This window comes from Aquarana catesbeiana, linkage group LG08 (genome assembly GCF_042186555.1).
Source record: "Aquarana catesbeiana isolate 2022-GZ linkage group LG08, ASM4218655v1, whole genome shotgun sequence".
NCBI lineage: Eukaryota > Metazoa > Chordata > Amphibia > Anura > Ranidae > Aquarana > Aquarana catesbeiana.
The window spans coordinates 111,881,084-111,907,048 of record NC_133331.1 but is presented as its reverse complement, the minus strand read 5'-3'; the positions used below and the strand labels follow the sequence as shown (position 1 = coordinate 111,907,048).

The 25,965-nt window shown below is 42.8% G+C and overlaps 1 protein-coding gene across 1 annotated transcript in view; it reads right to left on the bottom strand.

Moving 5' to 3' along the window:
* Positions 1-7,128: 7,128 nt before the first annotated feature.
* Positions 7,129-25,965, bottom strand: part of ATAD1 (ATPase family AAA domain containing 1) — a 45,403-nt gene continuing 26,566 nt past the window's right edge. The window contains exons 5-10 of the mRNA XM_073596318.1: positions 24,013-24,213; positions 23,294-23,400; positions 20,708-20,797; positions 15,235-15,285; positions 14,471-14,604; positions 7,129-13,986 (exon numbers count right to left, since the gene is read on the bottom strand). Coding sequence (XP_073452419.1) covers positions 13,869-13,986; positions 14,471-14,604; positions 15,235-15,285; positions 20,708-20,797; positions 23,294-23,400; positions 24,013-24,213 — 701 coding nt within the window. The 3' untranslated portion in view covers positions 7,129-13,868. The remainder of the gene's footprint in view (positions 13,987-14,470; positions 14,605-15,234; positions 15,286-20,707; positions 20,798-23,293; positions 23,401-24,012; positions 24,214-25,965) is intronic.

The window sequence follows — 25,965 nt, the reverse complement described above, 5'->3', positions numbered from 1 at the left end:
ATGTTTGCATGACAATTTTAATACATTTTGAGACTGCATTTACCATGTCAATTGTAGGCTAACCGCATTCACCTCATTTAAAGTCCCTTGGCGATTTCCTGTATTTTGTTGCATATATTGGGATGGCGGTGGTTTGAGGGCGACATCAGACCTTTTTCCTTTTTGTCTTTTTGCTACTGTTGTAAGTCCAAAAGTAAACGTTCATCTGTGATGCACTTCCACTAAATAACTTTTGCTAAAGTGCTTAAAAAATTCTTTATAAGGTGCTCCAAATTGCTTCAGTGCAGCTCCTTTGGCTCTTAGTGCCTCATGCAACACTCTGTGCTATATAACACTCACCAGAAATCTTTGACTTTGTGCTTTCCAGCTACAAAGTCTACATCGGCTTGTGGATATTACCCTCCCGGGTATTTGCAGGAATAGCCAGTTACTGCTCCACTCCTTCAGCACTCTCCTTCAACCACTCTGCCTCAAAACTTTATGCCTCAGATACCATACAAGGGGACAGAAGGGGAGCCCACATAGCGTGATACCGTTTATATTTAAAATAAATATAAAAAAACTGATTTTTAAAACAGCTTACCTGTAAAATCCTTTTCTTGGAGTACATCACAGGACACAGAGCACCATAATAATGATAATGTGGTTTATACGCTTACCTTTAGGTGACTGGACACTGGCAACCAATAGTAAGACGGTTCCTCCCATATAACCCCTCCTATACCGGAAGTACCTCAGTTTTGTAGCAAGCAATGACGAACCCAGAAAGAGGGGAGGGACCTCTGTGTCCCGTGATGTACTCCAAGAAAAGGATTTTACAGGTAAGCTGTTTTAAAAATCAGTTTTTCTTTATCGTACATCACGGGACATCATGGGATGTCCTAAAGCAATGCACCTGAGGGGGGGAACACATTATCCCTAAGCCCAACGTGCCTGGGACTATAAAGCTGCCTGCAACACGCTGTGGCCAAAAACAGTCTCCTTTTGAGATCTCACATCCACCTGGTAAAACCTGGTGAACGTATGAACTGAAGACCGACCGGCCGCTTTGCAAACCTGAGCCATAGACACCTGTTGGCGTACTGCCCATGATGCACTAATCCCTCTAGTGGAATGTGCTTTTAAATCCCAAGGTGGAACCCTGCGCTTTAATCCATATTCCTGGATAATAGTCTGGCGAATCCACCTGGATATAGTTGAACTTGTTGCCATCTGTCCTTTCTTAGGACCCTCTGGCAAGACAAAAAAAACAGTCAGTCTTCCAAAAGGGAGCTGACATCTTGAAGTACATTTTGATCTCCCTCACCACATCCAGTGAGTGAGGCGACCTTTCCTCCCTAGTCTTAGGGTTTGGAAAAAAAGGAAGATAAAATGATATCCTGATTCAAATGAAATTTGGAAAACCACCTTCAGTAGAAAATACGGACGAGGGCGCATGACCACTCTGTCCTGATGAAGAATCATAAAAGGTTCTTTGCAAGAAAGGGCGGCCAATTCTGACACCCTTCTAGCCAATGTTATAGCCACCAAAAAAACACATTTTCTGGTCAATAGGACAAAAGGAATATGCCTAATAGGTTCAAACGGTTGACTCTGTAAGGCTGACAGTACCAAATTTAGGTCCCAGGGACATAAAGGTGGTTTAACCGGCGGCCTCAGGTGTATTACTCCCTTGACAAAGGTTTGCACCAAAGACTGGGATGCAATCGGTCTTTGGAAAAAAAACGATAAGGCCGAAATCTGTCCCTTAATTGTCCCTAAAGCGAGCTGCAAGTCTACTCCTGCTTGAAGAAAGGCAAGAACTCTTCCAATCGTATACCTACGAGGGTTCCATTTCCTCTCCTCACACCAAGAAATGTACGACTGCCAGACTCTATAATAGATAGCTCTAGAAACTGACTTTCTAGCGTTTATCAAGGTAGACAAGACTGAACCCATAATACCACGGTCTTTCAATAGTCTGGTCTCAATAGCCAAGCCATCAAATTCAGTAACCGTAAAGAAGGATGGAATATGGGTCCTTGAGACAACAGGTCTGGATGGCTTGGAAGGACCAATGGGTCCCCTACTGCCAACTTCACAATCTCTGAGTACCAGGATCTCCGGGGCCACTAGGATCACTGGTTTTTGCTCCTCCTGTATTCTGCGTAATAAGTGCGGCAGAATTTGGATCGGGGCAAAGGCATACATCAGAAAATACTGATCCCAAGGAACTACTAATGCGTCTATCCCGACAGCAAGTGGATCCTTGGTCCTGGAGACAAACCTGTCCAGCTTGGCATTGAATCTGGATGCCAGCAGATCCACATCTGGGGTCCCCAAGTATTGGCAGATCTGTAGAAAAACCTCGGGGTGCAGGGACCATTCCCCTGGCAACAATTTCTGGCGACTTAGGAAATCTGCCTGCCAATTGTCCACCCCCGGGATAAACACTGCTGTTTTTCTGCCCAAGTCAATATATGGTTTACCTCTCTCTGGGCTGCCCCACTCCTGGTACCTCCCTCGTGGTTGATATATGCCACCACCGTGGAGTTGTCGGACTGGACTCTGACAGGAAGACCCTGCAATCTGGATGTCCAGAATCGCAGAGCCAGACGAGCTGCCCGAATCTCCAATAGATTGATGGGCAGGGTCCTTTCTGTCTGGGACCATATTCCCTGAACAGACGCTTCCTCTAAGACTGCTCCCCAGCCGAGAAGACTGGCGTCTGTGGTTACGACTTTCCAGGCTACCGGTGGGAAAGATTTCCCTCTTTTCAAGTTGCTGGTTCTTAACCACCGAGAGAGGTTCCATAGAACCTGTGGAGATAGAACCATAGGCTGATCCAAGGTTCGAGCCGACTTATCCCAGGCCTTTAGAATACTGTTCTGGAACACTCTGGAGTGGAACTGTGCATATGGCACTGCGCTGAAGGATGACACCATCTTGCCCAGTAACCTCATGCACAGCCGAATAGAAGGTGTTAGTTCTTTTTTCACCTTCTGTACAAGTTCCACTATGGAGGCAACCTTTAAGGGAGGAAGAAACACCTTTTCTTGGGCGGTGTCCAAGACCAGACCCAGATACACCAAGGCTTGGGGCAGACAAAGAGCTGACTTGTCCACATTTAGAATCTAACCTAGGCATTATCCACTGGACAGGTTAAACTTTTATCTACTGAAGATATGGCACCGTCCACCAAAGGTGTCCCCTATTTCTTCCTGAACTTCTCCTCCATAGGATATAAGACAGAAAACCTTTTTGGAGGTAAGTATATCCTGTCAAGGTGCTCCCAGTCAGGGGCGGATCCAGGGGGGGGGCAACAGGGCAATTGCCCCCTCCGAGATTGTGGGTGAGTGGGTGGGCAGGGCAGGCATCGCTGTGGGTGAGAGAGCCGGCGGGCGGCTCCACAGCTGAGAGCACGGGCGGCTCCGTTAAGTGAACAGCTGTGTGCGGCTCAGTGACAGTTAGTTTGTGAGCGGCTGCAGTGCTGGCCAATCAGGGAGCCGGCGGGCAGCTCCACAGCTGAGAGCACGGGCGGCTACGTAAACAGCGGTGTGCGGCTCAGTGACAGTGTGAGCGGCTGCTGGCCAATCAGGGAGCCTGCGGGTGGGGGAGCAGAGAGATAACATCATCTCTCACCGCCCAGCGCCGCCCTGCATCCCTGCAGTTCCGCCCACACTGTTGAAAGTACAGGCAGCCGCGGCAGCAGAGAGATTACATCATCTCTCTGCTGCCCCCCCTGGGGCGGGATGGAGCGCTGACACATCCGCTCAGGATGAGCCCTGTGTTCGCTCTGCTCCCATCGCTCTCCCAGTGGCAGCAGCCAGCCCATTCCTCCCTGCCCAGCACTGATGACAGGGGGTCACCAGTTAAAATAAGCCTGACTCTGACTGGGACACAGCAGACAATTATAGCAGGCAAGTGACAATCCGCAACCTGTGGCATGGGACGTGGCAAGTGACAATCTGCAACGTGTGGCATGGGACGTGGCAAGTGACAATCTGCAACGTGTGGCAAGTGACAATCCGCAACGTGTGGCATGGGACGTGGCATGTGACAATCCGCAACCTGTGGCATGGGACGTGGCAAGTGACAATCTGCAACGTGTGGCATGGGACGTGGCAAGTGACAATCTGCAACGTGTGGCATGGGACGTGGCAAGTGACAATCTGCAACGTGTGGCATGGGACGTGGCAAGTGACAATCCGCAACGTGTGGCATGGGACATGGCAAGTGACAATCTGCAACGTGTGGCATGGGACGTGGCAAGTGACAATCCACAACGTGTGGCATGGGACGTGGCAAGTGACAATCCGCAACCTGTGGCATGGGACGTGGCAAGTGACAATCTGCAACGTGTGGCATGGGACGTGGCAAGTGACAATCTGCAACGTGTGGCATGGGACGTGGCAAGTGACAATCTGCAACGTGTGGCATGGGACGTGGCAAGTGACAATCTGCAACGTGTGGCATGGGACGTGGCAAGTGACAATCCGCAACGTGTGGCATGGGACGTGGCATGTGACAATCTGCAACGTGTGGCAAGTGACAATCCGCAATGTGTGGCATGGGACGTGGCAAGTGACAAGCCGCAACGTGTGGCATGGGACGTGGCAAGTGACAATCCGCATCTAGTGACAGGTGACGTGGCAAGTGACAATCCCCAACATGTGGCAGATAACAGTGGCAAGTGACACGCTCGGGGCTCCCACTGATTCTATGGTGAGTTGAACCATTTCATTTTTTATAACCATGTAATAATAGTAATAATGCGCTTCAATCATCCTGACACCATAACAACCATGGTGCCGTGATGATTGAAGCGCTAACACCAGCCATTTCCCCGTTAAATTTACCCCCAAAAAAACGTATTTTCTGGCAGTGCCCCTCCCGAGACTAGGCTCTGGATCTGCCCCTGCTCCCAGTCTGCGTAAACCACCTGCTCCAGTAATGGATGCAAAGGGAACGCTTGGGAAATTTGCTGAGGTTGCAAAGATCCCAAAGTAGAACAGGAGAGCCCAGACTCCTGAACCGGGGGTAACTTAAACCCAATTCGTACCATCTCAATTAGAGATTGGATAAACAATTTTTGGGAATGGGAGGCTGAAATTGGCTCTTCAGAGCCAGAGTCCTCAGCCGAGGATTCTTCAGCCTCTCCTTCCTCCCGGTCTTTTATGACCACCTCCTCCAAATCCTCCGCCCATTCTGGTTCCAAACCACCTGGACCCATCTGGCTATAAGAGTCCTGGTGCTCTAGTGACTCACCACTTGGCCCAGGCTCAGGGGAGGGAGATCTATTATGCTTCATCCCCCCCGTGTTACAGAGGCAATCATGCCAGCTATTTTGCCCTCAAGGGCCGCTAAGGCAGATGCCAATCATCCTTTGTAACATAAGCCGAGGCAAGTATATTGGTATTGGCCACTATGCCTGACAAATGCAATGGCTCAGCCAGGCCAGATGCCGCAGGTCTTTCTGGAGAAACTGAGGCTGTATCAGCATGGGGTTGGTCTCCTGTTTTTAGAGGAGGGACTCTTACCCCTGTGGTTGCCTTGTTCCCTATACCTCATTTTCTGGAAGACATTGCTTACACACGAGGAAGAAAAGGAGTATTCCCCACAAACTATAACCAGCCTTTAACCTGTCACCACTGTGTCCAAGACCACCAGACTCACGTGCCCAAATATCACTCTGTGTTGTCCACGCATGCGCCAGGAGCTCCATCCTTATAAAGCTTTAGCCTGAGAGTGAGCGCGCGCATCTGCGATCGGCGGCATGCCCACTGCATGCGCCATCCTGACACACGCGGAGCATCCGCGATGCGCACAGCAGCGGCACACACCAGGGGCGCACACACATGCCGGTGGCGCGCAGCGCATGCGCACACTCGCGCACGCCAGTACTCAAAAATGCGCGCCAAAAACCGGCCATCTGTAATCCCAGACACAGGCTTAAGGTTTACCAGCAGTTTCAAAGGGAAATTATTTATATTTATATATATATATATATATATATATATGTATATATATATATATAATAAAAATCCCAAAGGGAGTACAAACCATCCCAAGCAGCGAGGCCTGTCTTACCAGGCCCAATCTTCCCCCATCACGGCGGGTAGCGCCTCTAAGGACCTTCAGGGACCGGGTCCCCCATATATTGGGGTCCACACCCCTGGACCTGTAAAGCACCCTTTCTGGTTTACCTTGGGCAAGATTGACCAGGAATACCAACTTAACAAGGGTCCAGCGCCTATATAGGACACATTACAAGCAATACCTCGTTCTTGAACCGAGGTTCGGGTACCATCCACTTTAGCTTTGTTATGCCATCCGAATGGATCCGATTATAACGTCCTCAGTGGGACATTTTTTGAAGAAATTTGAAGAGCTTCAACAGCCATGACCATCACCTTCAAGACACTGGCGAAAAAACTGAGGTACTTCCGGTATAGGAGGGGTTATATGGGAGGAACCGTCTTACTATTGGTTGCCAGTGTCCAATCACCTAAATGCTACCTGACCTGAGCAATGGCTTAAATTCTGAGTCACCGACCTGAAGAATGTAGTGTTTCCGATAATGCTCTGCACTAACACATTCTGATGTGTCGATTGCTTTCATTCAAAGCAAACATTGTTACCACCATGGGGGCCAGGATCACCGCTTGCCAGGCCATCTCTCAAATCCACCAAGATCTGTAGGTGTTTCTTGCCAAAATTCCAAAGTATTTTATTGAAATACAAATAATTTACAGCAGGATATTGCTGAAATGCTTCAACACGCTCACACCTCAGCATGCTTATTCAAATAATAAAACAATAATACGTTTGAAATTTGGCAAGAATTGTGTACAAATCCTCCATACCCTTCATTTGTGACAGGTGTATTGCAAGTGAGAATGTTCTCTGGACCAGAACTATCTTGTACAAGACAGCAGCGTGTAATTTCTACTCATTTCAATAACAAGTTCTTGTTTTCTATGACATCAAAGTGTGAACAGAACAAAGTACAAAAAGGTATATAAAAAGTGCACAGCAGAAATATCATCTGACTCACCATCCTGCGTCTGCTTCCCATTGTACCCTTTACCTGTGGAAGAAAACCCTGCACATTTGTTTCAGTACATGTATAAGCAGAGAGCAGAGTCATTTTAGTTCATTACATGTGTTTAATGTACACACTTCAATGAAACATTCAGAATGATAGTAAAAACAAATCATAATAATAATAGCAAATGTTTCATTCATTCTGCATCGTAAAAACAAATATACATAGCAAGCAATCCATGACATTCAGCAAATGATATGATCTTAACAGAACCATATCCAACAAGATGCCAACAAATACCACAAGAACACAACAGAACAATGCCGGGGACATAAAGTTCAGATCCCTATTCTCTTTCTTAAAGAGTGAAAAAATACTTAAAATGAGCAGTAGGCGGTATCGAGAATTGCTAGCACTTTTTACAAGTGATTTTAAATATCTGGTACTAATGGGTTAAACCACTTGATGGCAGTCAGTCTTTAACACATTGAAATCATAACAGCAAAGTAGATGTGGTGACTTCCCAAGAGTGGTTAAAGTTTATGTTACCCCAACATTTCATATTCCCGACATGTGTCTCCTGTACCATGTACTTGCATGAACAAGTATCCTGTCCTTTGTGTGAAATCTCTGGTGTTCCTGCCAGTCCCTCTGCTTTCCTATTAAAAACTGACCACACTAAGCATGAAAGCACTAGCTATACTGGGAACTCAGGCTGCTCTCCTCCAATGATTACACTTGTGCTGATACACCCCCCAGCCCTCCCCCCCCCAAACAGCTAATCACTGGGAAGCTCAGTGTGCTGCCGTTTCCCCTCCCTGAGCTTCTTATGCAGCTGAGAGGGTATGTGATCATATTAAAACTGAATGGGTTGTTTTTCAAGAGGAGGGTTCATATATATTTTAATAAACCCAATAGCAACAGAATAAAACTGAATCTAGCCCACAAGGATTTTGCAATATTTTTGAACATGGAATTCTCAAAACCCCGCACATGGCATGGTTCCTTGCCTCTCCCCTTGTTGCAGCAGAGGTTGAGCTCAGAGTTGCTGCAACAGGAGCAGAGAAAGCGCTCTGTGCATGTGCAGGGTTTTAAGATTGTTAAATCTCATGTTCATAAGCATTGAAAACCTCAGTTTTGTGAAGGAAAACAAAGTCACTTGTTGCCTGCAGCAGTCACAATTATGGTATCTTTCATTCTCCTGTAGTGAATTTGAGACACGAGGAAGACTTTTGTTGCTATGGGTTAGATCAGTGGTCTCCAAACTGCGGCCTGGGGGTCAAATGTGGCCCTTTGCTCGTCTTTATCCGGCCCTTGGGAAACTTCCTCCCGCTGACATCAACGATGGGGCACTATTCCTCTCAGCGATGACAAGGATGGGGCACTATTCCTCTCAGTAACAAGGATGGGGTGCTATTCCTTTCAGTGACAAGGATGGGGTGCTATTCCTCTCAGTTGCAATTGCATTGTATATTCCCACTGACATCAGGACATTTTCTACTCATAAAGGCCACAGTCCAGCGCACTAAAGTCTGAAGGAGAGTAAATTGGCCCTTTATTTAGAAAGTTTGGAGAACCCTGGGTTAGAAGAACAGTTCCTCCATCAGATTTATGCATTATAGGTCACTGCAGTGAAAAATTGGCTGTGCAAAGAGTCATGGTCATCCTACATATGCAGGGCAAATTGACAATGTATCTGCAAAAGGCCCCTCAGATGCCCTGTACTCAACTTACTAGTGATCCCTCACCATTTCTCCACAGTCCAACACTGAATGACTGATAGCGATGTCACTCCCCTGGACATGTAATATTGCTCGGATTTAGTGATTGGCTAAGTACTGTCACACTAGATGAGGGTATACAGTATATTTTGCCATCGAGGCTATTCTGATGGGCACACTCACAGGCAATGAGAGACTTTCTCTCCTTTGCAGGAGAGAACATTTTGGATTTTTATGATGGGGTCGCTTTCGCCCCATGGCTTAAATGAAGAACTTGAGATTAGGACCCCTTTCACACTGGGGCGGTTTGCAGGCGGTATTGCGCTAAAAATACCGCCTGCAAACCGCCCCTAAACAGCCTCCGCTGTTTGTTCAGTGTGAAAGCCCGAGGGCTTTCACACTGAAGCGGTGCGCAGGCAGGACGGTGAAAAAAGTCCTGCAAACCGCTTTTTTGGAGCGGTGAAGGAGCGGTGTATTCACCGCTCCTTCACCGCTCCTGCCCATTGAAATCAATGGGACAGCGCGGCTATACCGCGGCTATAGCCGCGCTGTACGAGGGATTTTAACCCTTTTTAGGCCGCCAGCGGGGGTTAAAACCGCACCGCTAGCGGCCGAATACCGCTGCAAGAACGACGGTACAGCAGCGCTAAAAATAGCGCTGTTGTACTGCCGACGCCCCCACCGCCCCAGTGTGAAAGGGGCCTAATACTCTTATTTAAATTCGCCCACCCTGTGTACAATTTATTGTAGGTTCGTTTTTAGTATAAAAGGGGAAAAAGGGAAAGAAAAAGAGAAGGAAAAGAGGGGTAAAAAAAAAAAGTCACATGTTGTTTAAATACATGGGTGTTTTTTATATCTATAGAATATATATATATATATATATATATATATATATATATATATATATATATATATATATATATATATATATATATATATATATATATATATATATATATATATAATCTCCTCCGATTACATTTTTGGATATTTTTATATTGATAGTCTTTTATATTAGACAAATTTAATTTTGTTTTTCAGGTGCTTCAAATTGCACGGCGCTTTGCATGTGCATTGTGCATTCACGTCGGCCTCTGGCCCCGGGGAGCTTGCAGCCTGGGGTCCCTGACACACATTCATACATGCTGGGACCAATTTGGATGGGGTCCAATTGACCTACCGGCATGTCTTTAGAGTGTGGGAGGAAACCCACGCGGGCACAGGGAGAACATGCAAACTCCAGGTGGATGGATTCAGTCGGGATTCGAACCAGTGGCCCCTTATTGCTGCTGGGTGAAAGTGCTAACCACAACACCACTGTGCTGTCCATATGACTATTACATGCATTAATTTGTGTATGGTCATGGGTATGTATTTTTTTCCCTTTATCATATTATCGTTATTTTTGCATAAGAACCGTTTTTTGTTTGTTTTCTTTTCATATACACGACAATCAAAAACAATCGCTTTTATTGCTCCGCAGCAGTTGGTCTTACAATAGATAGTTGCTAATTTAAGGCCTTTTATGTCTATTCTGATGTTCATGAATTGTACCACTCTTATGCCCCGTACACACGGTCGGATTTTCCGATGGAAAATGAACGATCGGAGCGTGTTGTCGGAAATTCCGACCGTGTGTGGGCTCCATCGGACATTTTCCATCGGATTTTCCGACACACAAAGTTGGAGAGCAGGAGATAAAATTTTCCGACAACAAAATCCGTTGTTGGAAATTCCGATCGTGTGTACACAAATCCGACGGACAAAGTGCCACGCATGCTCAGAATAAATAAAGAGATGAAAGCTATTGGCCACTGCCCCGTTTATAGTCCCGACGTACGTGTTTTACGTCACCGCGTTTAGAATGATCGGATTTTCCGACAACTTTGTGTGACCGTGTGTATGCAAGACAAGTTTGAGCCAACATCCGTCGGAAAAAATCCTAGGATTTTGTTGTCGGAATGTCCGAACAAAGTCCGACCGTGCGTACGGGGCAATATGGAGCTTTTTAGAGCCTACCCCTTAAAGACTGAGGAGTGAGGAAGTGACAATTATCCTCAGGCTTGTAATTAGCTCTCTCTCTCTCTATATCTGGCTTCTGTTGCCATCCTGGCCGTGACTTTGACAAATTGCATTTGTTTCGAAACATGTAAGTCACGGCAACAGAACAGTGGACGCTTACACAACTGACTTCAGGACACCTTTCCCCTTCATCTCTGGCACAGCATTGACATCACAGAAGGTGCATAGGTGCGCTGAGAATATCGACCCTGCCGGCTTGGTTGTTCCCTCTGGGGCTGTTTACATCACACAGGTTGCCTTTCCATTCATCCTGCTGACCACCATCCAGCCGTGGCATCCACCTGGAGCTGGCAGGTTTTGCCAGCAGCCAGTACGCTCCCCCTCTGGGAACTGAATTTTCTCCCCTCCATTTCCTTGGATGGGGATTGATGTTCAAACCATAGCCAGGCAAGCCTCCCGGATGATTGTTTTCCCCTTATCCACTACCATTTATTTTAAACTTTGACTGTTCAATCACTTTTTTACTTTATGGAATAAATAGCATTGTTTATGCATACAGTACTACGTTGGAATTTATTTGATCATTCTTTCAGAGCGCTGCATTTTGTGTTTTTTCTTTGACTGTCGCATCTCTTTCCATGCTGTGCTGGCTGCACTGGGTCTGATCCACTTATCTGATTTGGCCCCTAGACTCGCAGCGCTCCAGGTGTTCTGTGTTTTTTTAATACAGTATACTGTGAAGGAGGAAAGAGAAGTGAGGAAGTACTGGTAAGGCGATTACAAGGGGGTTGAAGCGGCCATTTCCAAAGACACTGTCACTTTGCTCTGCATCAGCAAGGTAACATAAACACTTGAAGCTGGCTATGTAAGCAATTTTTGCAGACTGAAAAATGTATTTTCTATCTACTTTTAAAGTCTGAAATGTTTAGGCCTCATGCACACTGGGCATTTGCCCAGCTATCCCGGCAGGAGAAAAGCAGCATTTTTGTAAACACATTTAGGAGCATCAAGAGGTTGGAGGTTAATTTTATTGACCATAATAATAACTATTTCTGGCCATTGAAATGAACGCTAAAGTGCTAAATACACTTAGCATTAATGCTGATTGCGCATCAATCGCTTTTTTTCCCCCAAAACGCTGTTGCTCCTGAATGTGCTGGCTTTTTGCCTTTAAATGTGTGAATGGACCCAATTGAGGGGCATTCAGTGGAACAAAAAAAAAAAAAAGTCAAATGCACCTAAAAGTGGCATTTTTAAATGCATGGCGCCTTGAGAAGCACAGCTGCACATTTCTACTGTTTTGTTAGAACAGTTTGTAGTATTATACAAGTACCCACTTCAGCTTGGGCAGTTTTAGAAAAGTTCCCCAGAACTTTCAGATCACATCACATTCCTTATGACCAATTAAACCTGCATAGCAAATATAAAAGAAATACCATGATAATAGGGCGCCATAACTAAACAATTAACAAGACCGTCATCTCCTAAAGTCACATTTGGAGACTATACAATCAAGCCAGAAATTCAGTGCAACTTTCCTGTAATGTCAGATATGGATCCAGCAAAATGTGTCTATATTGGAATTTAAACAGAGAATGTAATCCATTAGAAACATCCATTACATGCAAAGACTTCGCTAGGTGTCTTTTTTTTTCCATCTTATCCGAATGCACGTCAGTTTTTCAACAAGGCCCCATTCACACTTGGTGATTTGGAATTGCTGTGATTCTGCTCACGATTCCAAATCACATGGCAATCAGTGCAAAAAACGCAAACGTGGTGCAATTTTGCCGCAAAAGAATCGTGCTGCAATCGCAGCAAAATGGGATTTTAAAGATTACAAAAAGCTTGGTCGCGCAAAAAGAAGCGGGAGCTTCTTTTGGGCAACAAACACGCATAGAGCAGCATTGAAGTGAATGCGATATCCTTTGCGTGACATGGAATTGCGTGAAAATCGACCACACAAAATGGTGAGTCGAAACACGAGTTCCAGATATGCAAAGTGTGAATGGGGCCTCAGTTATATCCATGCTAGAGCTTTTGGTAACCCTATTTTGTACTGAAGAAAACATGAAATTAATATTCTTACTTTATGTATGTACCCACAAACTGTGTTTTCTTGAACTGCTGTTCGAAAAAATATTTTTGCAAGTCTACTCAAATTAGACCGCCCCTAATGCTGTCATTTGATTATAATCTGGTAACCATTTTAAGGGTTTCCAAAAATTCGGTCCAGGGATCTGAACTCAACCACTGCTAGCACAATCAATAAGAGTGACATACCAATAAAAATAAACCACCAATTCTTCCATATTGGTTTAAAATTTTATACAAGTGAACCCCCAATTCCACCAATATAAAACTAACAGTACAGGTTTTCATCTTCAGATTGGTTCCTTAGTACATGGCTGGACTCTAGGCTTTACACAGGGCCTTGACTTCTCTCAAATAATAATAAGGCCCCAACTCCTTCTGGTGCTAGGCCTCTTCCCACCATTTAATAGCAGAGGCTATACTGGCCACAGACTAACTGGCAGGGTGCCTATACTTTACCAGTAATGATTACCTACACATCTTTCACATTTTGGTGGACATGACAGGTTCACATTAAACCTCACTTTTACATTTAAATCCACCTGTGTGTAGTTAAGAAAAAAAAACAAAAACAAAGTACTGATAGGCGTATATCTTTTACAATAGACCAAATCATGGACTAGAGAGACACTGAACATCCAATTATCATTTAGTTTTGAAATATACATTAGATACAGGTCCCCACGGCATGCCAATGTGTACAGCTGCCCCGTGTGGTTTTTTGTCCCTTTGTTGGAATGCCACTAGTCAGATAGACATGGTAATCTTACAAAGTAAACATGACATGCTCATTCAACACATTTCAGTCAACGTTAGCCGCTAACATGACAACCAGAGAGGCACGGTTTCCTCTCTGCAAGGCTCTTTATTTTATAGTGAATAGTTGCTGGAGTCCAGCAGTGGAGGCTGAAGTCCACAAGGATGGTGCTGCTCCCTCCTAGTGCATCATCCCTTACATGTGCCCTTTCTAGCTAACAGCTTGGGTAATGTCAGCTGACAGGAGTTCAATCCAAACTAACATGCATTAAACCTCCGTGGTTCGTTGCAGTCTTCGATTTCTTCATTTTTTCAATAGCTTTCATTAGATCTTGCTGCTGAATAGGCCGTATCTCCTCATTGAGACTGCAGAGGAATGGAGAAAAAAAAAAGGATTTCACAAACTGATTTGAGGTAGAGAAAAGATAGAACTATAAAATGCACAGATTACCAATGTCCTAATGGTGGACATATCAGTAAAGGAAAATTTATAATCACAGAAAGTAAGACTTTAAAGTGAACTAGAAAAACAGAGATTGTAACTGTAAACTATGCTTAACGTAGCTAAAATAGATAAATCAGCCCACATGCTACATATATTTTCATAAATGCACAAATACAGTACAACTGTCCTTGAAACAAGACTTCTATTGAGAAAATTCAGGTCAGTTCGGTTTAGGTCAAATCCAGGTAAAAAAAAAAATCCTGCTGGTGAATAAACACAAAAACGTTTATTTTTGTGAGTTAGCTACTCCTGGAAAGAAAACCTGGCTACAAGTCAAAGATTCAATTTCCAGAGAGGAACTGCTGCCACCAGAAGGTGAGCACTGTACATTCAGATGTCACTAACCTTTCCTCTGTGCTACTGGCGACACACTCCCTGACACACAGCAGAGCAGCATCCCGACACATTTCCTTTAGGTCACTTCCAGAAAAGCCATCGGTACCTCTTGCAACCTGCGTCAAATCCACATCCAGGTCCACCTATTAAAGAAAGGCCAGCTTTACAATGAATTCAATCATTCAAATGTATTCCAATATTATTGCCTTATTTAGGTGACAATCAATCCAAAAGACTCCAGTGTACCTATCCAAACTATGTATCATGTAGAGCATGTGGTAAAGTACATGCTTAGGTGTGAATAGGCATATATAATGGGCCCCTACAGTTTTCCTTTTAGAAAATACTAAACTGCAGTTCATAGATGTGAACCAGCAACATAGTAAAGAACAGGGTTTCTCCTTAAAATGCTTTTTTAGTCATCAAAATGCATGGCTTTGATGCAGTAAAATGGACAAGCGTAAACGAACCCTACCGGGAACTTGTCAGGAATATAATATGTGAAATGCTACTGCCCATCCCATTTCTACAGGTGCCAAGTTCAGAGGCTGCCATTATAATCCTTTCTTCAGTACTTAGCGAGTTATTGAAGTGGAACAAGCAGGTCAGCAGTCTTAACTTCACTGGCTGCATACTTAGCATTAGAAATCCAACTGGAATATCCTGCTGTTGGGAGAACACAGTCTAACCAAAATGGTCATATCTCACCATTTACCATATAACTCTGACTATAAACGGGTTCACCAAATAGAACAATTTAGAGAGCTGCTTACATTCTCATGCCTCAGTATGAGATTAAGAATTGCCTCTCGCTGTCTCAAAGCCTGAAAAGGAAAAATAGACAGGTTATTAATGCATGGGTAATACAAAAGGCAGGCAGCGAAACTTACTTTAAAAGTATTTTAAAACTTTAATGCAGCTGCAACATGTAAATACATGCGTGGTATTATGTTATACTCATATAAATATTTGCATTTAACAGAAAATACAACCAACAATCTTAAACTAAGGATACAGTTGTGCCTAGAGAAGGGCAGATGGCACAACGGGGGTTGGACAAAAAAAAGCCGGAAATCACTGAAAGAATGTAATGTTCAACTCTAGCTCAACATCCAGTGGTCATCATACAATTTTCCCTCACCTACTGAGAAATGATCCAGTCGACTAAGGAAGTGCTGATATTAGGGCAGCAATTTTGGAAGTGAAGAGACCTTTTTGCCAGCAAAGTCTCCTTAGCTTTCCTAGTGCTGTTTTGGCAGTGTCTGTGTGCTGCTAGAATGTACACAGCCACAGGGAGGGGGCAATACTGGGCAAACTGTATTAAGCATGCAGACCACTCCTGATAATGCCTACTAGTGATGCCAGTTTGATGACAAACCCTGTCACAACCAGGATACACAGGAAGAGGCTGGTTGATTCAGAGTCACAGTCCCGAAGTTAAGAGGCAGCATTAGGACTTCCTTCAAGTTTGGAGGTGCACGGGGAGCATATGGGGAATACAATGAGAAGCACTGCTACACTGGGCCCTGGACAGCAACCCATATCCATTACAAACTGATCTAGTGAGGCATGAATTGTATATTGTATCAAATATGGTACCTAAATAGCCTAAACCTTTTTTTTTTTTTTTTTTACTAGTAACTGAAACGGTCCCCACACTGCGCCAGAAAATAAGGATGCTGTGGCCAGCTAGTGAGATCTAGTCCCTGATATGACAGCAGAGCTGATTTATAAAAATCTGAAGGAAAGGAACCATAGGTTATACCTATTCAGGCCCATCACACCACATCTGTCAGTTTTCTAATGCAGATTAAAATGGAATAAAACTGAGCAGTACTTCCACTTTTCTTCCAGATGGCTAACAGGTTTCTAACAATTGGATTCATAAACAATTTCTCACTAATAGTCATCACTTAAAGTGGAAACATTTTTATATATATGGAAAAGGTGCTGCTACTTATGAAAGTTTAAATACACAACACTACATATACAGAAACAAAATATAAAGTGCGCAGCCTATAAATATTCAAATCAAAGTGTTTGTTAACTTCTTCCCGTCCGCGCTATAGCCGAAAGACGGCTACAGCACGAGTCTTAATTCCCGGGAGGGCGTCCATAGATGTCCTCCCGAGCCGCACGCTGTGTGCTCTGATCGCCGAGTCTATCAGACTCAGCTGATCACAGATAGTTTTTTTTTTCCCTTCAAAATTTGCGGTATTCTTTTGTTTTTTTAGCAAAAAATAAAAAACCCAGCAGTGATTAAATACCACCAAAAGAAAGCTCTATTTGTGTGAAAAGATGATAAAATTTTGGGAAAACATATTCCGCATGATCTCGACATTATTTGCAGTGTCCATCCTTCCTGATCCCTTGATTGCGCTTTTGAATTTAAAAACGACAATTCTCTCTAATACTCAGTTCCAACTAATGCTGCAGATTACTACAGCCGCGAAAAAAAACAAATCGATAAAGCCTGGAAAACTCGTACCCTGATATTAACTGAAACTAATTATAGAATTAATCAAGCCATGGTTCATGCCAAAAGAGAGGCTATAACGCATGACAAAATTCCTATTTTCAAGAATATATGGCTTCCTTGGACGACACATTTCCTGCCTAATTTTGATGCAACCTTATTGATGCCTGGGTAAATTTCTCATGCATTTTCATTTTCTCATATTTAATATATGGTTGAAAACACGCCTTACCTTGGAGATCCCTTCCCTTTCATTTCCTTTCTCCTCTCTCCTTTCTTTTCTAACCCTTTCGCTATCCTACCTTTCTTTTTCCTTTCTTATACTCCTTGCTCTTCATCAGGTTCATATAGCGTCACTTTTAATTATATTTCATGCTTCTATGACGTTATTAACCATTGGAACTTCTTCTTACTTGAAATATGAGAGCGACAATTCCTTAACGCTTCTTTTATTTAAAACTTTAGATATTCTCAAATTATAATTTTATTGAGATTCCATTATTCTATCATAGTCTATGTTTAGACATTTTTGCTTTCTTAACACTATAGGAAATGTCTCTCTGAGTTGACAATTTTTTGTTTAAAGTAAGAGAAAACTTTATCTTTTGTCATATTATAATGTTATACTGTACCTTACTATTGTATATTCCTGTATTGCTTTTGAACCTGTTCCCTGACTTATAAAACTTCAATAAACAAATTTGACAAAAAAAAAAAAAAAAAATTTAATTTGGGTACAGCATCGCATGACCACGCAATTGTCATTCAAAGTGTGAGAGCGATGAAAGCTGAAAATTGGACTGGGCAGGAAGGGGGTTTAAGTGCCCAGTAAGCAAGTGGTTAAGCCAATTTTTTTCCCATTATAGTTCCTTCTGTTATATAACATTAAGCTCCCCAGTGGATGTCATTTATAGAAAATATGCTGTATAATAGCTTATTTCCGAACGCCGCTCACGTGACTGCCCGCTGGTCTTGTCTCCTGATCTGTTAGCTGCAGGGGGAGGTGCTGGGTATCCACCGCTGACGTCAGCCAGGATGAAGAGAGAAGAGGAGACCAGTGGATGCCTCTTACAGGGAGACGCCTCGGTGGAGCTGTATTCTGTGACGCCACCACGCTTCAGTCTGCAGCTGACTGCTTGTTTGTTTGCTTCTTATCGTTTTCAGTACATGCACAGTAGCTATTTTAAATAAATATTGATCCTAAATACTGCACTATGAAGCCTCTTTCTTTTTAAGCCCTCACGCCCGGGAGAATCCATTGTAGATGCTTCGTCTTAATAACGAGGATATACCGAGCAAAGTATTGCCAGTTGGGGCAGCTTATTTGCATAAGGAGAGAGCGTCCATAGTGGAGTCCTAGGAGTGGAATATGCTTGATGGTGGATATCTGTAAATATGAGTTTGATCTCTATAACCTGAGATCCAGCCCTTCTGGTAAGAAGTGCATATTGCATGTGGGAATGAGCACTTTAAAGCACTGCAATTCAGAATCACCCTTTTTTTTCACCTATTTAAAACACAGTCTATGGGACTCTTTCTGCTAATATTTTTTTTTTTTATATATATTTTTTGCTAATTTTTGTTATTCGCTTCAGCTTTTTTCTGTATGGACTGAATATGAATATTGTTCTTTGATATTAAGTTTGTATTTTGAATATTTATAGGTTGCGCACTTATACATTTTTTCTGTAAGGCTAAAGCTACTCCCACCCCCGTTGTAAGCCTATTTTAACTAACCCTGTAAAGAAAAGATCTGTATACTTAACTATTCTGAAGCTTCTCCGGTCCAGTCACATGATCTCTCCAGCTGCGGCTTCTGTGTAGAGGAGAGATTGCTGACAACGGCTGCAAATGCCTGGGAGATGACGTCACTCATAGGCTAACTATGGGGTATCTGTTGTCGGCTATGCCTCCTCTACACTGAAGCTGCCAGCTGATTATGGGACCAGATTAGCACAGCTTTAGAATACATAAGTACACACATCTATTCTTATAGGGTTAAAGAGCATAAGCTTAGAATAGGAGTAGGTTTAGCCTTCGTTAAATTTTGACTGAACTTCCACTTTAAGTTTTTTTTTTTTCAGAGTTTTCCACAGTTGACTTGCTGTGCAGTATCACAATTTTATTCATGGGCTCCTGAAATCCTGCTAATCTGTGAAAGGTACATACACCATCTAAATGTTTCACATGCATCTTTCAGCTTTACCTACTAATGCTACTTATACAGCACTGTGCAGGCACGTTGCTTTTGGATTTTTTTTTTATTTTAAACCGACAAGTATGTTTAAAGCTGTATATAATTAATGGTTTTGTGCTGTTGTATACATGATTTTTCTAATCATGTTTCTCTTTATATTTAGAAAAATTGCTTATCTTTGTTCTGTCCAGAAGAAGTAGTTGCTATCCGTGAAATGTATTGACAAAGAGAATGCGTCAAAGACCTCTGTTGCCATATCAGATTGTAAAGGGCAAATTATAGGCCAAGTATTTGTGTATAGCAGGGATATGCAATTAGCGGACCTTCAGCTGTTGCAAAACTACAAGTCCCATCATGCCTCTGCGTGTCATGCTTGGGGCTGTCAGAGTATTGCTATGCCTCATGGGACTTGTAGTTCTGCAACAACTGGAGGTCCGCTAATTGCATATCGCTGGTGTATAGCATCAACTCATTTTTAGAACGATAGTTTGCAATGTTAGAAGGTTAGATTTGTTAACACAAATGTGATGATTTTAGGATTATGTAGATCCACAAAGGTTGTTAACAATTAGGCCTCATGCACACTGCTGCTGTTAAACTCACATTTTTTGTGAGTTTAGGCATTTTGTTTTCTGCCCTTAAACTCCCCTCTATGTTATCCCATGTGTCAATGCACACTTCTGCCCTTGAACTCCCCTCTATGTTATCCCATGTGTCAATGCACACATGGACATTTTTAGCAGTTTAGAAGCAGGGAGTTTAGAAGATGTTTGATGAACACCCTAAAATCACATTTAGGAGAGGGAATTTTGACCACAAAAAAAAAAGAAATCTGAACGCTGTTAAACACGTGTAAATGCTGTTAAACGTGCCTAAACACTAGGCGCATTGAGCACTTCAGCGTTTATTTCAATGGCCAGAATAAATTGAAATTCTGGCCAACTAAATAAACGCCCAAACTCCAAATACTGCTAAACTGGTTTGAAAAAAGGTACATTTTTAAAATCTGATTCACAAGATAAAGCGTTCACAAGAAACCAGTATGCATTATGCCTTATGTATAAATACAGTACTTTAGATGATTATAAAAACCATGTATTGTTTTTAGTTTTTTCTATTTTCTTGGAGTGTAGAGCAGCTCTTTTTGAAGCAGCCTTTTTCCACTGTTGTCGGTTTTTTTGGGGCATTTTAGGAACTTGATATTCAATAAAGTATAAGGTGTGACCCTCAGAGATCTGAGAAAAAAACCCTGTACCTTTATAAATGTAATCCTGTCTCTATACAACTAACTAAAACAGTAAGCAGACACTTTGAAGGTCCTGCACATACATTCCCAAGCAACCCTGAAACCAAGGTGCTTAATTATGCAAATCTAGCATTGATTTGGCAACTCAAACTCTGGGTACTTAAGTGGCCTCCCTGACCAATGACAAGGTCCACCGAGATTTGCGTAATTGAGCTACCTGGCTTTTGAGGCTCATTAATCACTGTCAACTATCAGCTGGAAAACATTACTCCATTTAACACATAATTTAATAGGGGAACCGCTAGCATTCAATGATAATCAACATACCGGCTGATTGATATGAAATCTGGTGGGCATTCTCCTCATAATTGCGGTGTCCAGATCTTGAGGACGATTGGTGGCCCCCATTACAATCACCTGTAAAAAAACAAAAAACAAAAAACATTAATTTATAAGGACGTCCAGTGTTTTAAAAGGGCTTTTCTATGCACATATTCTTATATAAAAATGCTATCCTAGAATGAAATTTCTAAATACAGTAAATGACATGTAGACATGTATAAATAATTGTTTACTCATGCCTGGAGTCATTTATTTGGTTAACACTACTCAAGGACCCAGAGTTCTGTCACAAGGTTACTGGGAATGTACTTCCTTAAAGCCCAACTTTAACTTCACTATTTGTATACATAGCTTCATTTCCTGTGAAGCCTAGCAACAATCACCTATGCACAGAATGTACAGACTATTACATATAGCTGGAGAATACGAAGCGTCAATTTTGTATTATATAAAATACATTTAAATCCGAGTTTCTGAGGACACAGCAGACACCTATTGGCCCAGCCCAGAAAAGGTTTAGGTGCCCATAAGAGAAACAGCTTCAGCTTGCAACAGGGTAAACAAAGCCTACTAGGTTGGAGTATACAATTTAAAGTGCCCACAAATGATGACTGTTGCCTGACATATTTGCCACTGGATTTTTCCAGTCAGTGTTGACTGTTTCTAAAATATTGGTGGGGCTTGTGCTGTGTACACAGACCAATGCAAACTTTTATATATGTACAATTCAAACACTGCCCAACTGAACTTTATAATACACAATTTCTTCTATCCCAAAATAAATAAGCAAGTAAGCCATATTTGGCAGATCCAACCAATCCCAGTGGAAGCTAGAAATCATAGTAGCAGGCACAGCTACTTTGACTGGACGATGTGGAGATCATAATGTCACAACCCCACTTCTCCAATCAGAGAACGCTTTGCATTCATTATGAAAGTGCAAAGTGTTCTCTAAAATGGTGCCTGTGGCAAGTGAGCGCCTGTGCTCACCAAGCAGCAGGGCATCCGCTTTGCACAGGATCTGGAAGAGAGTGGCCATTTTCAGCTACCACAGGGATCAGCCAGATATGGCACATGTATTGTATACTTACACTGAAGCAAGGTGAACTTCAGCTTTAATACATTTTTCTCAGTTTCTGAGGTGTACATTTCGTATGCTAATGTACATGGATGCCTGCTCTGATGATATACTGTTGTAGATCACATAAATTAGAGCAAGACCAAGCAATACAGACAGAACCTTAAAATGTGCACTTTCCGAGGTAAACAAGAAATCCCGGACAGCCGCACTCAAAAGTAATCTTCGATCTTTATTTAAATATGATCATAAAAATACATGCCACAGCATCACAAAGCAGGAAACTGACGCGTTTCACACTGTAGTCAGTGTGAAACGCGTCAACTTTCCTGCTTTGTGATGCTGTGGCATGTATTTTTATGATCATATTTAAATAAAGATCGAAGATTACTTTTGAGTGCGGCTGTCCGGGATTTCTCGTTTACCTCTCAATTACCAGCATTGCCTGCACCTGTTACTTCCAGCATGGACAAAATGTTTGTTCCTCACAGACCTCTTTCAGAGCGGTGATATTTTTCTCTATGTGCACTTTCTGCCCATATTTGTAGGCAATAGAGATCTCAGTTTTTATTTTGAAATCTCAGTAAGTTGTATGGGTCCCTTTTACTGTCTAGTGCCGATTGCTGGGGAATTTTGTGCTGTGTTTTGCAGGGAGTATCGCTCCCCAAAAGTCGTTTTAAACTGTTGCGTTGGCTACATTTTTTTCTGTTCAAAGCATATTTCTGGCCAGTTATAGGTAGGATGGCAGGAAGTACACTTTCTGTATGTATGATTTTATATCTTGTATCAAGGTATAGTGTTAGCAGCTAGCAGTGTCAGGAACTACCTAAAAAAAAAGGAAACCGACACTGCTGTCTAAATAGTTGAAGCCCACAATTATCTTTGAAGCAGATATACCTTTATTTTTCTTTGATTACAAGCAGTAATGTGACCTCTATTCCTAACCGTATCACAGGCTTAAAGAGATGGGGGTGGACACTCCTTGTGACAATCCACTGATCTGCTTGATATGAATGTTGCATATCCCAGCCGCTGTCAGTCAAATAGTGCAGGGTGTGGCAGCAGCAGTCCAATTGGAGTACAGGCACACTGTGCCAGTGAAAAGGGCAGATGCTTCAAAGGCTTATGCACACTGGTCCTTCCTTGTGACGAGCTGGGCACGGGGGTGTGGCAAAGGTGGGTCCATGAGAGAACAAGCACGTTGTGTGTATGCATGCATAGTGTACTGTAGTTCCTAAGTAGAAGGCACAGATGCAAGCTAACCACACTACATTGGTTGTCCTTACATGTCCGGCGTGTTCAGGATAAAAAAAGAAAAGCAGGGGGGACTGTCAGAATCAACAGGTATTTTATGTCCGAATAACAATCGCAAACAATCACAAGAGAAAAGGCTACTTTTTAATACAATTACATAATACAGACACATACCTGAAATTTTACATTTTGGGGTAACACGCTTTAAGAAAAGAAGGCTGCTAGCCGCGGATAAATACCTGACAGCTATAATCTGTGTCCAGTCCATCCCACAGACTCATGAACTGAGCTTTCATCATTGCTGTTGCCTCATGGTCATTACTTGAACGACTCCGAAGGAAAGAATCTTTATGGATACAGAAGTTAAAAATGAGAAAATATGTTCAATGGAAATGTGCAGCCCAGCTACCTCCAGAAACAAAGTTGAGTAAAACTATTACCATACACTACCCATGTACTGTGGTAGAAAGATACAGCCTTTTTATACCCCACACCTTTGCACTTTCAATCAAGAGCCTTTTTATATAAAGATATGTATGAATTACCATAAAGCACTGTATTCCTAAGTCGTCCCCTATTTCCACTACTCCATCCCAACAGCCAAGAGATGTTATAGTAAAGCTCTTGGTTGTAGTGAAATTGCAATGTCACAAAGATCTGTTCCCATTGTGTTTCATGGAGTGTGCAAAAGGCTTCCATGCATATCAGACAGATGGTGCAAGATGACACCATCTGTCAATGTGTACGGTAACCATGTAACCCATGTGATCCCCAAAAAATGGCTCAAACTGAATAAAGAAATTGTCAAGTTAGGGGTAGTTTTCTTCTGTTTCAGATCAGACTGTCCAATATTCAGAATGTGCTGATGCATGGGCATAATTCAAGTGAACTTTATGTAAGGTTTCACCAACCTCGATTTAAAGTTTAACAACCGGAATTCTCAAAATAATAAAATTACCTATTTCATCAATGAAGATAATAGATGGCTGAAGCTTCACTGCCAGTGAAAACACTGCAGCAGCCAGTTTCTGGGACTCCCCATACCACTTGTCTGTCAAAGTGGATGGTTGCAGATTAATAAAGCGACATCCTGCTTCCTTTGCTGTTGCTTTGGCGATAAGAGTTTTACCACATCCTGGAGGTCCGTAGAGAAGGACACCTATAACATTTAAATAGCACACAATTATGGATTAGCCAAATGGGCTGATTTCTGAGTGTAAACAATGCACATTCTTAACAAAACACAGCAAATCGGAAACCACATTACTTTCTTATCTATTAGGGGATGCAGGAATTCCAGTCAGGTTATGCTGCTGCTTACTAAAGAATTGGACACTGGGAAACTAATAAACATTTTTTTTTTTTTAAATCAGATCATTTTTTATTGAAAACAAACACAAAAAACAAAAAGTGATAACATTTTCATACCATTTTACAGAGCAGATTCTATATTCTGTGAGGACACATAAATATCACTGTTACATGACCAAACAGTCTAATATGCTATGTATAAAACAAACGGATCATCACATTAAAAAATAAAGATATGCTTGTATGATGAAGCTACTGTGGTTATGATTTCCTGGTCTCATTACTGATCATGTGTATCCTCTATAGGTCTTATGTCTTTTCGTTCTTCCTGCTCCCGGTCCTATCAGGGCTGGCCAGCAGAGCAGGGTACAATCGTCCCCTAACCAGCGGGGAGCGATGTGTAGCATCTTCATGTATTAACCATTAGGTAAAACAACTATATACAGTTCAACCTCTGCAGTGCCCATTATGCTCGTGGCAACTCTCATCTAAGGCAATTGTGTGAATGGGTTGGCGTTCCCCCATACCCCCCCCCCCCCCCAATCTAAAAGATGCTCCTTAATGCTAAGTTCTAAAGTGGTACATTTGACGATGTGGTTCTGCCGCCCAGGATTCTATTATGGACCAGGCGTAGTGGAGCTAGTCCAGGGGTATCCAGCCAGGGGTGCCATACATTCTCAAATGTTTTCGTACTACCTCTGTGTTTGTATACAAGTTGTTCTCTAATAAGGGAGTCATTTACTGACGTAATCCACTCTGTTTGTGTGGGTGCCATCGCAGACAACCATTTTCTAGCAATAAGTTTCCTAGCCAGGAATAATGTTCTCAAAATGGCAATGTAGGTGTGGGGTGTGTATTGCTCTTCATCTAGCCATCCCAGTAGACACAGTTTTAAGTTTGAAGTTCCATATGCTGTTGATAGTGTTTATCACTGCTGTCCAATACGTTTGTAGTTTCGGACATTTCCACAGCATATGGACAAGTGTACCATTATCGATAAGGCAGCGGGGGCAGAGTGGGTCATTTCTTCTGTGCCACCTGTGTAACTTCTCAGGCGTGAGATATGTACGGTGAATAATAAATAATTGGGTAAGTTTTTGAGAGGAGGACAGGGACACTTTAAGTACGTTATCTAGTATGGTGTTCCACTCCTCATCTGAAATAAGTCCTATGTCATCTCCCCATCCAGCTCTGCAATTCAAAGTCATTGCCTTAGATACATGACAAGGGAGGGCGCTGTATACGGAGGAAATTCGTCCCTTCCGGGATGATGACATTATTAGTTGTGTAAGCACTGTGGGCCTGCTCAGCTCCCAAGTGGACATTGTAGCTTGTGTCGCTATAGTATGTCTAAGTTGTAGGTACTGGAAAAATGCAGTGTTAGGTCTCCCAGTTTGCCTGCCTCTACGCACTCCACAAGTCCATCGCCAGATATTTGTGTGCGCACGATGTTCCGAATAGGATCAGAGGACTCAGTGCAAAGCCAGCCAGTTAGGTGCTGCAGCTGAGCCGCCATAAAGTAGTAAAATGGGTTTGGAACCGCCAATCCACCCGAGTCCTTCGCCTCCTGTAAGGTTTCCAATTTGATCCTTGGGACCTG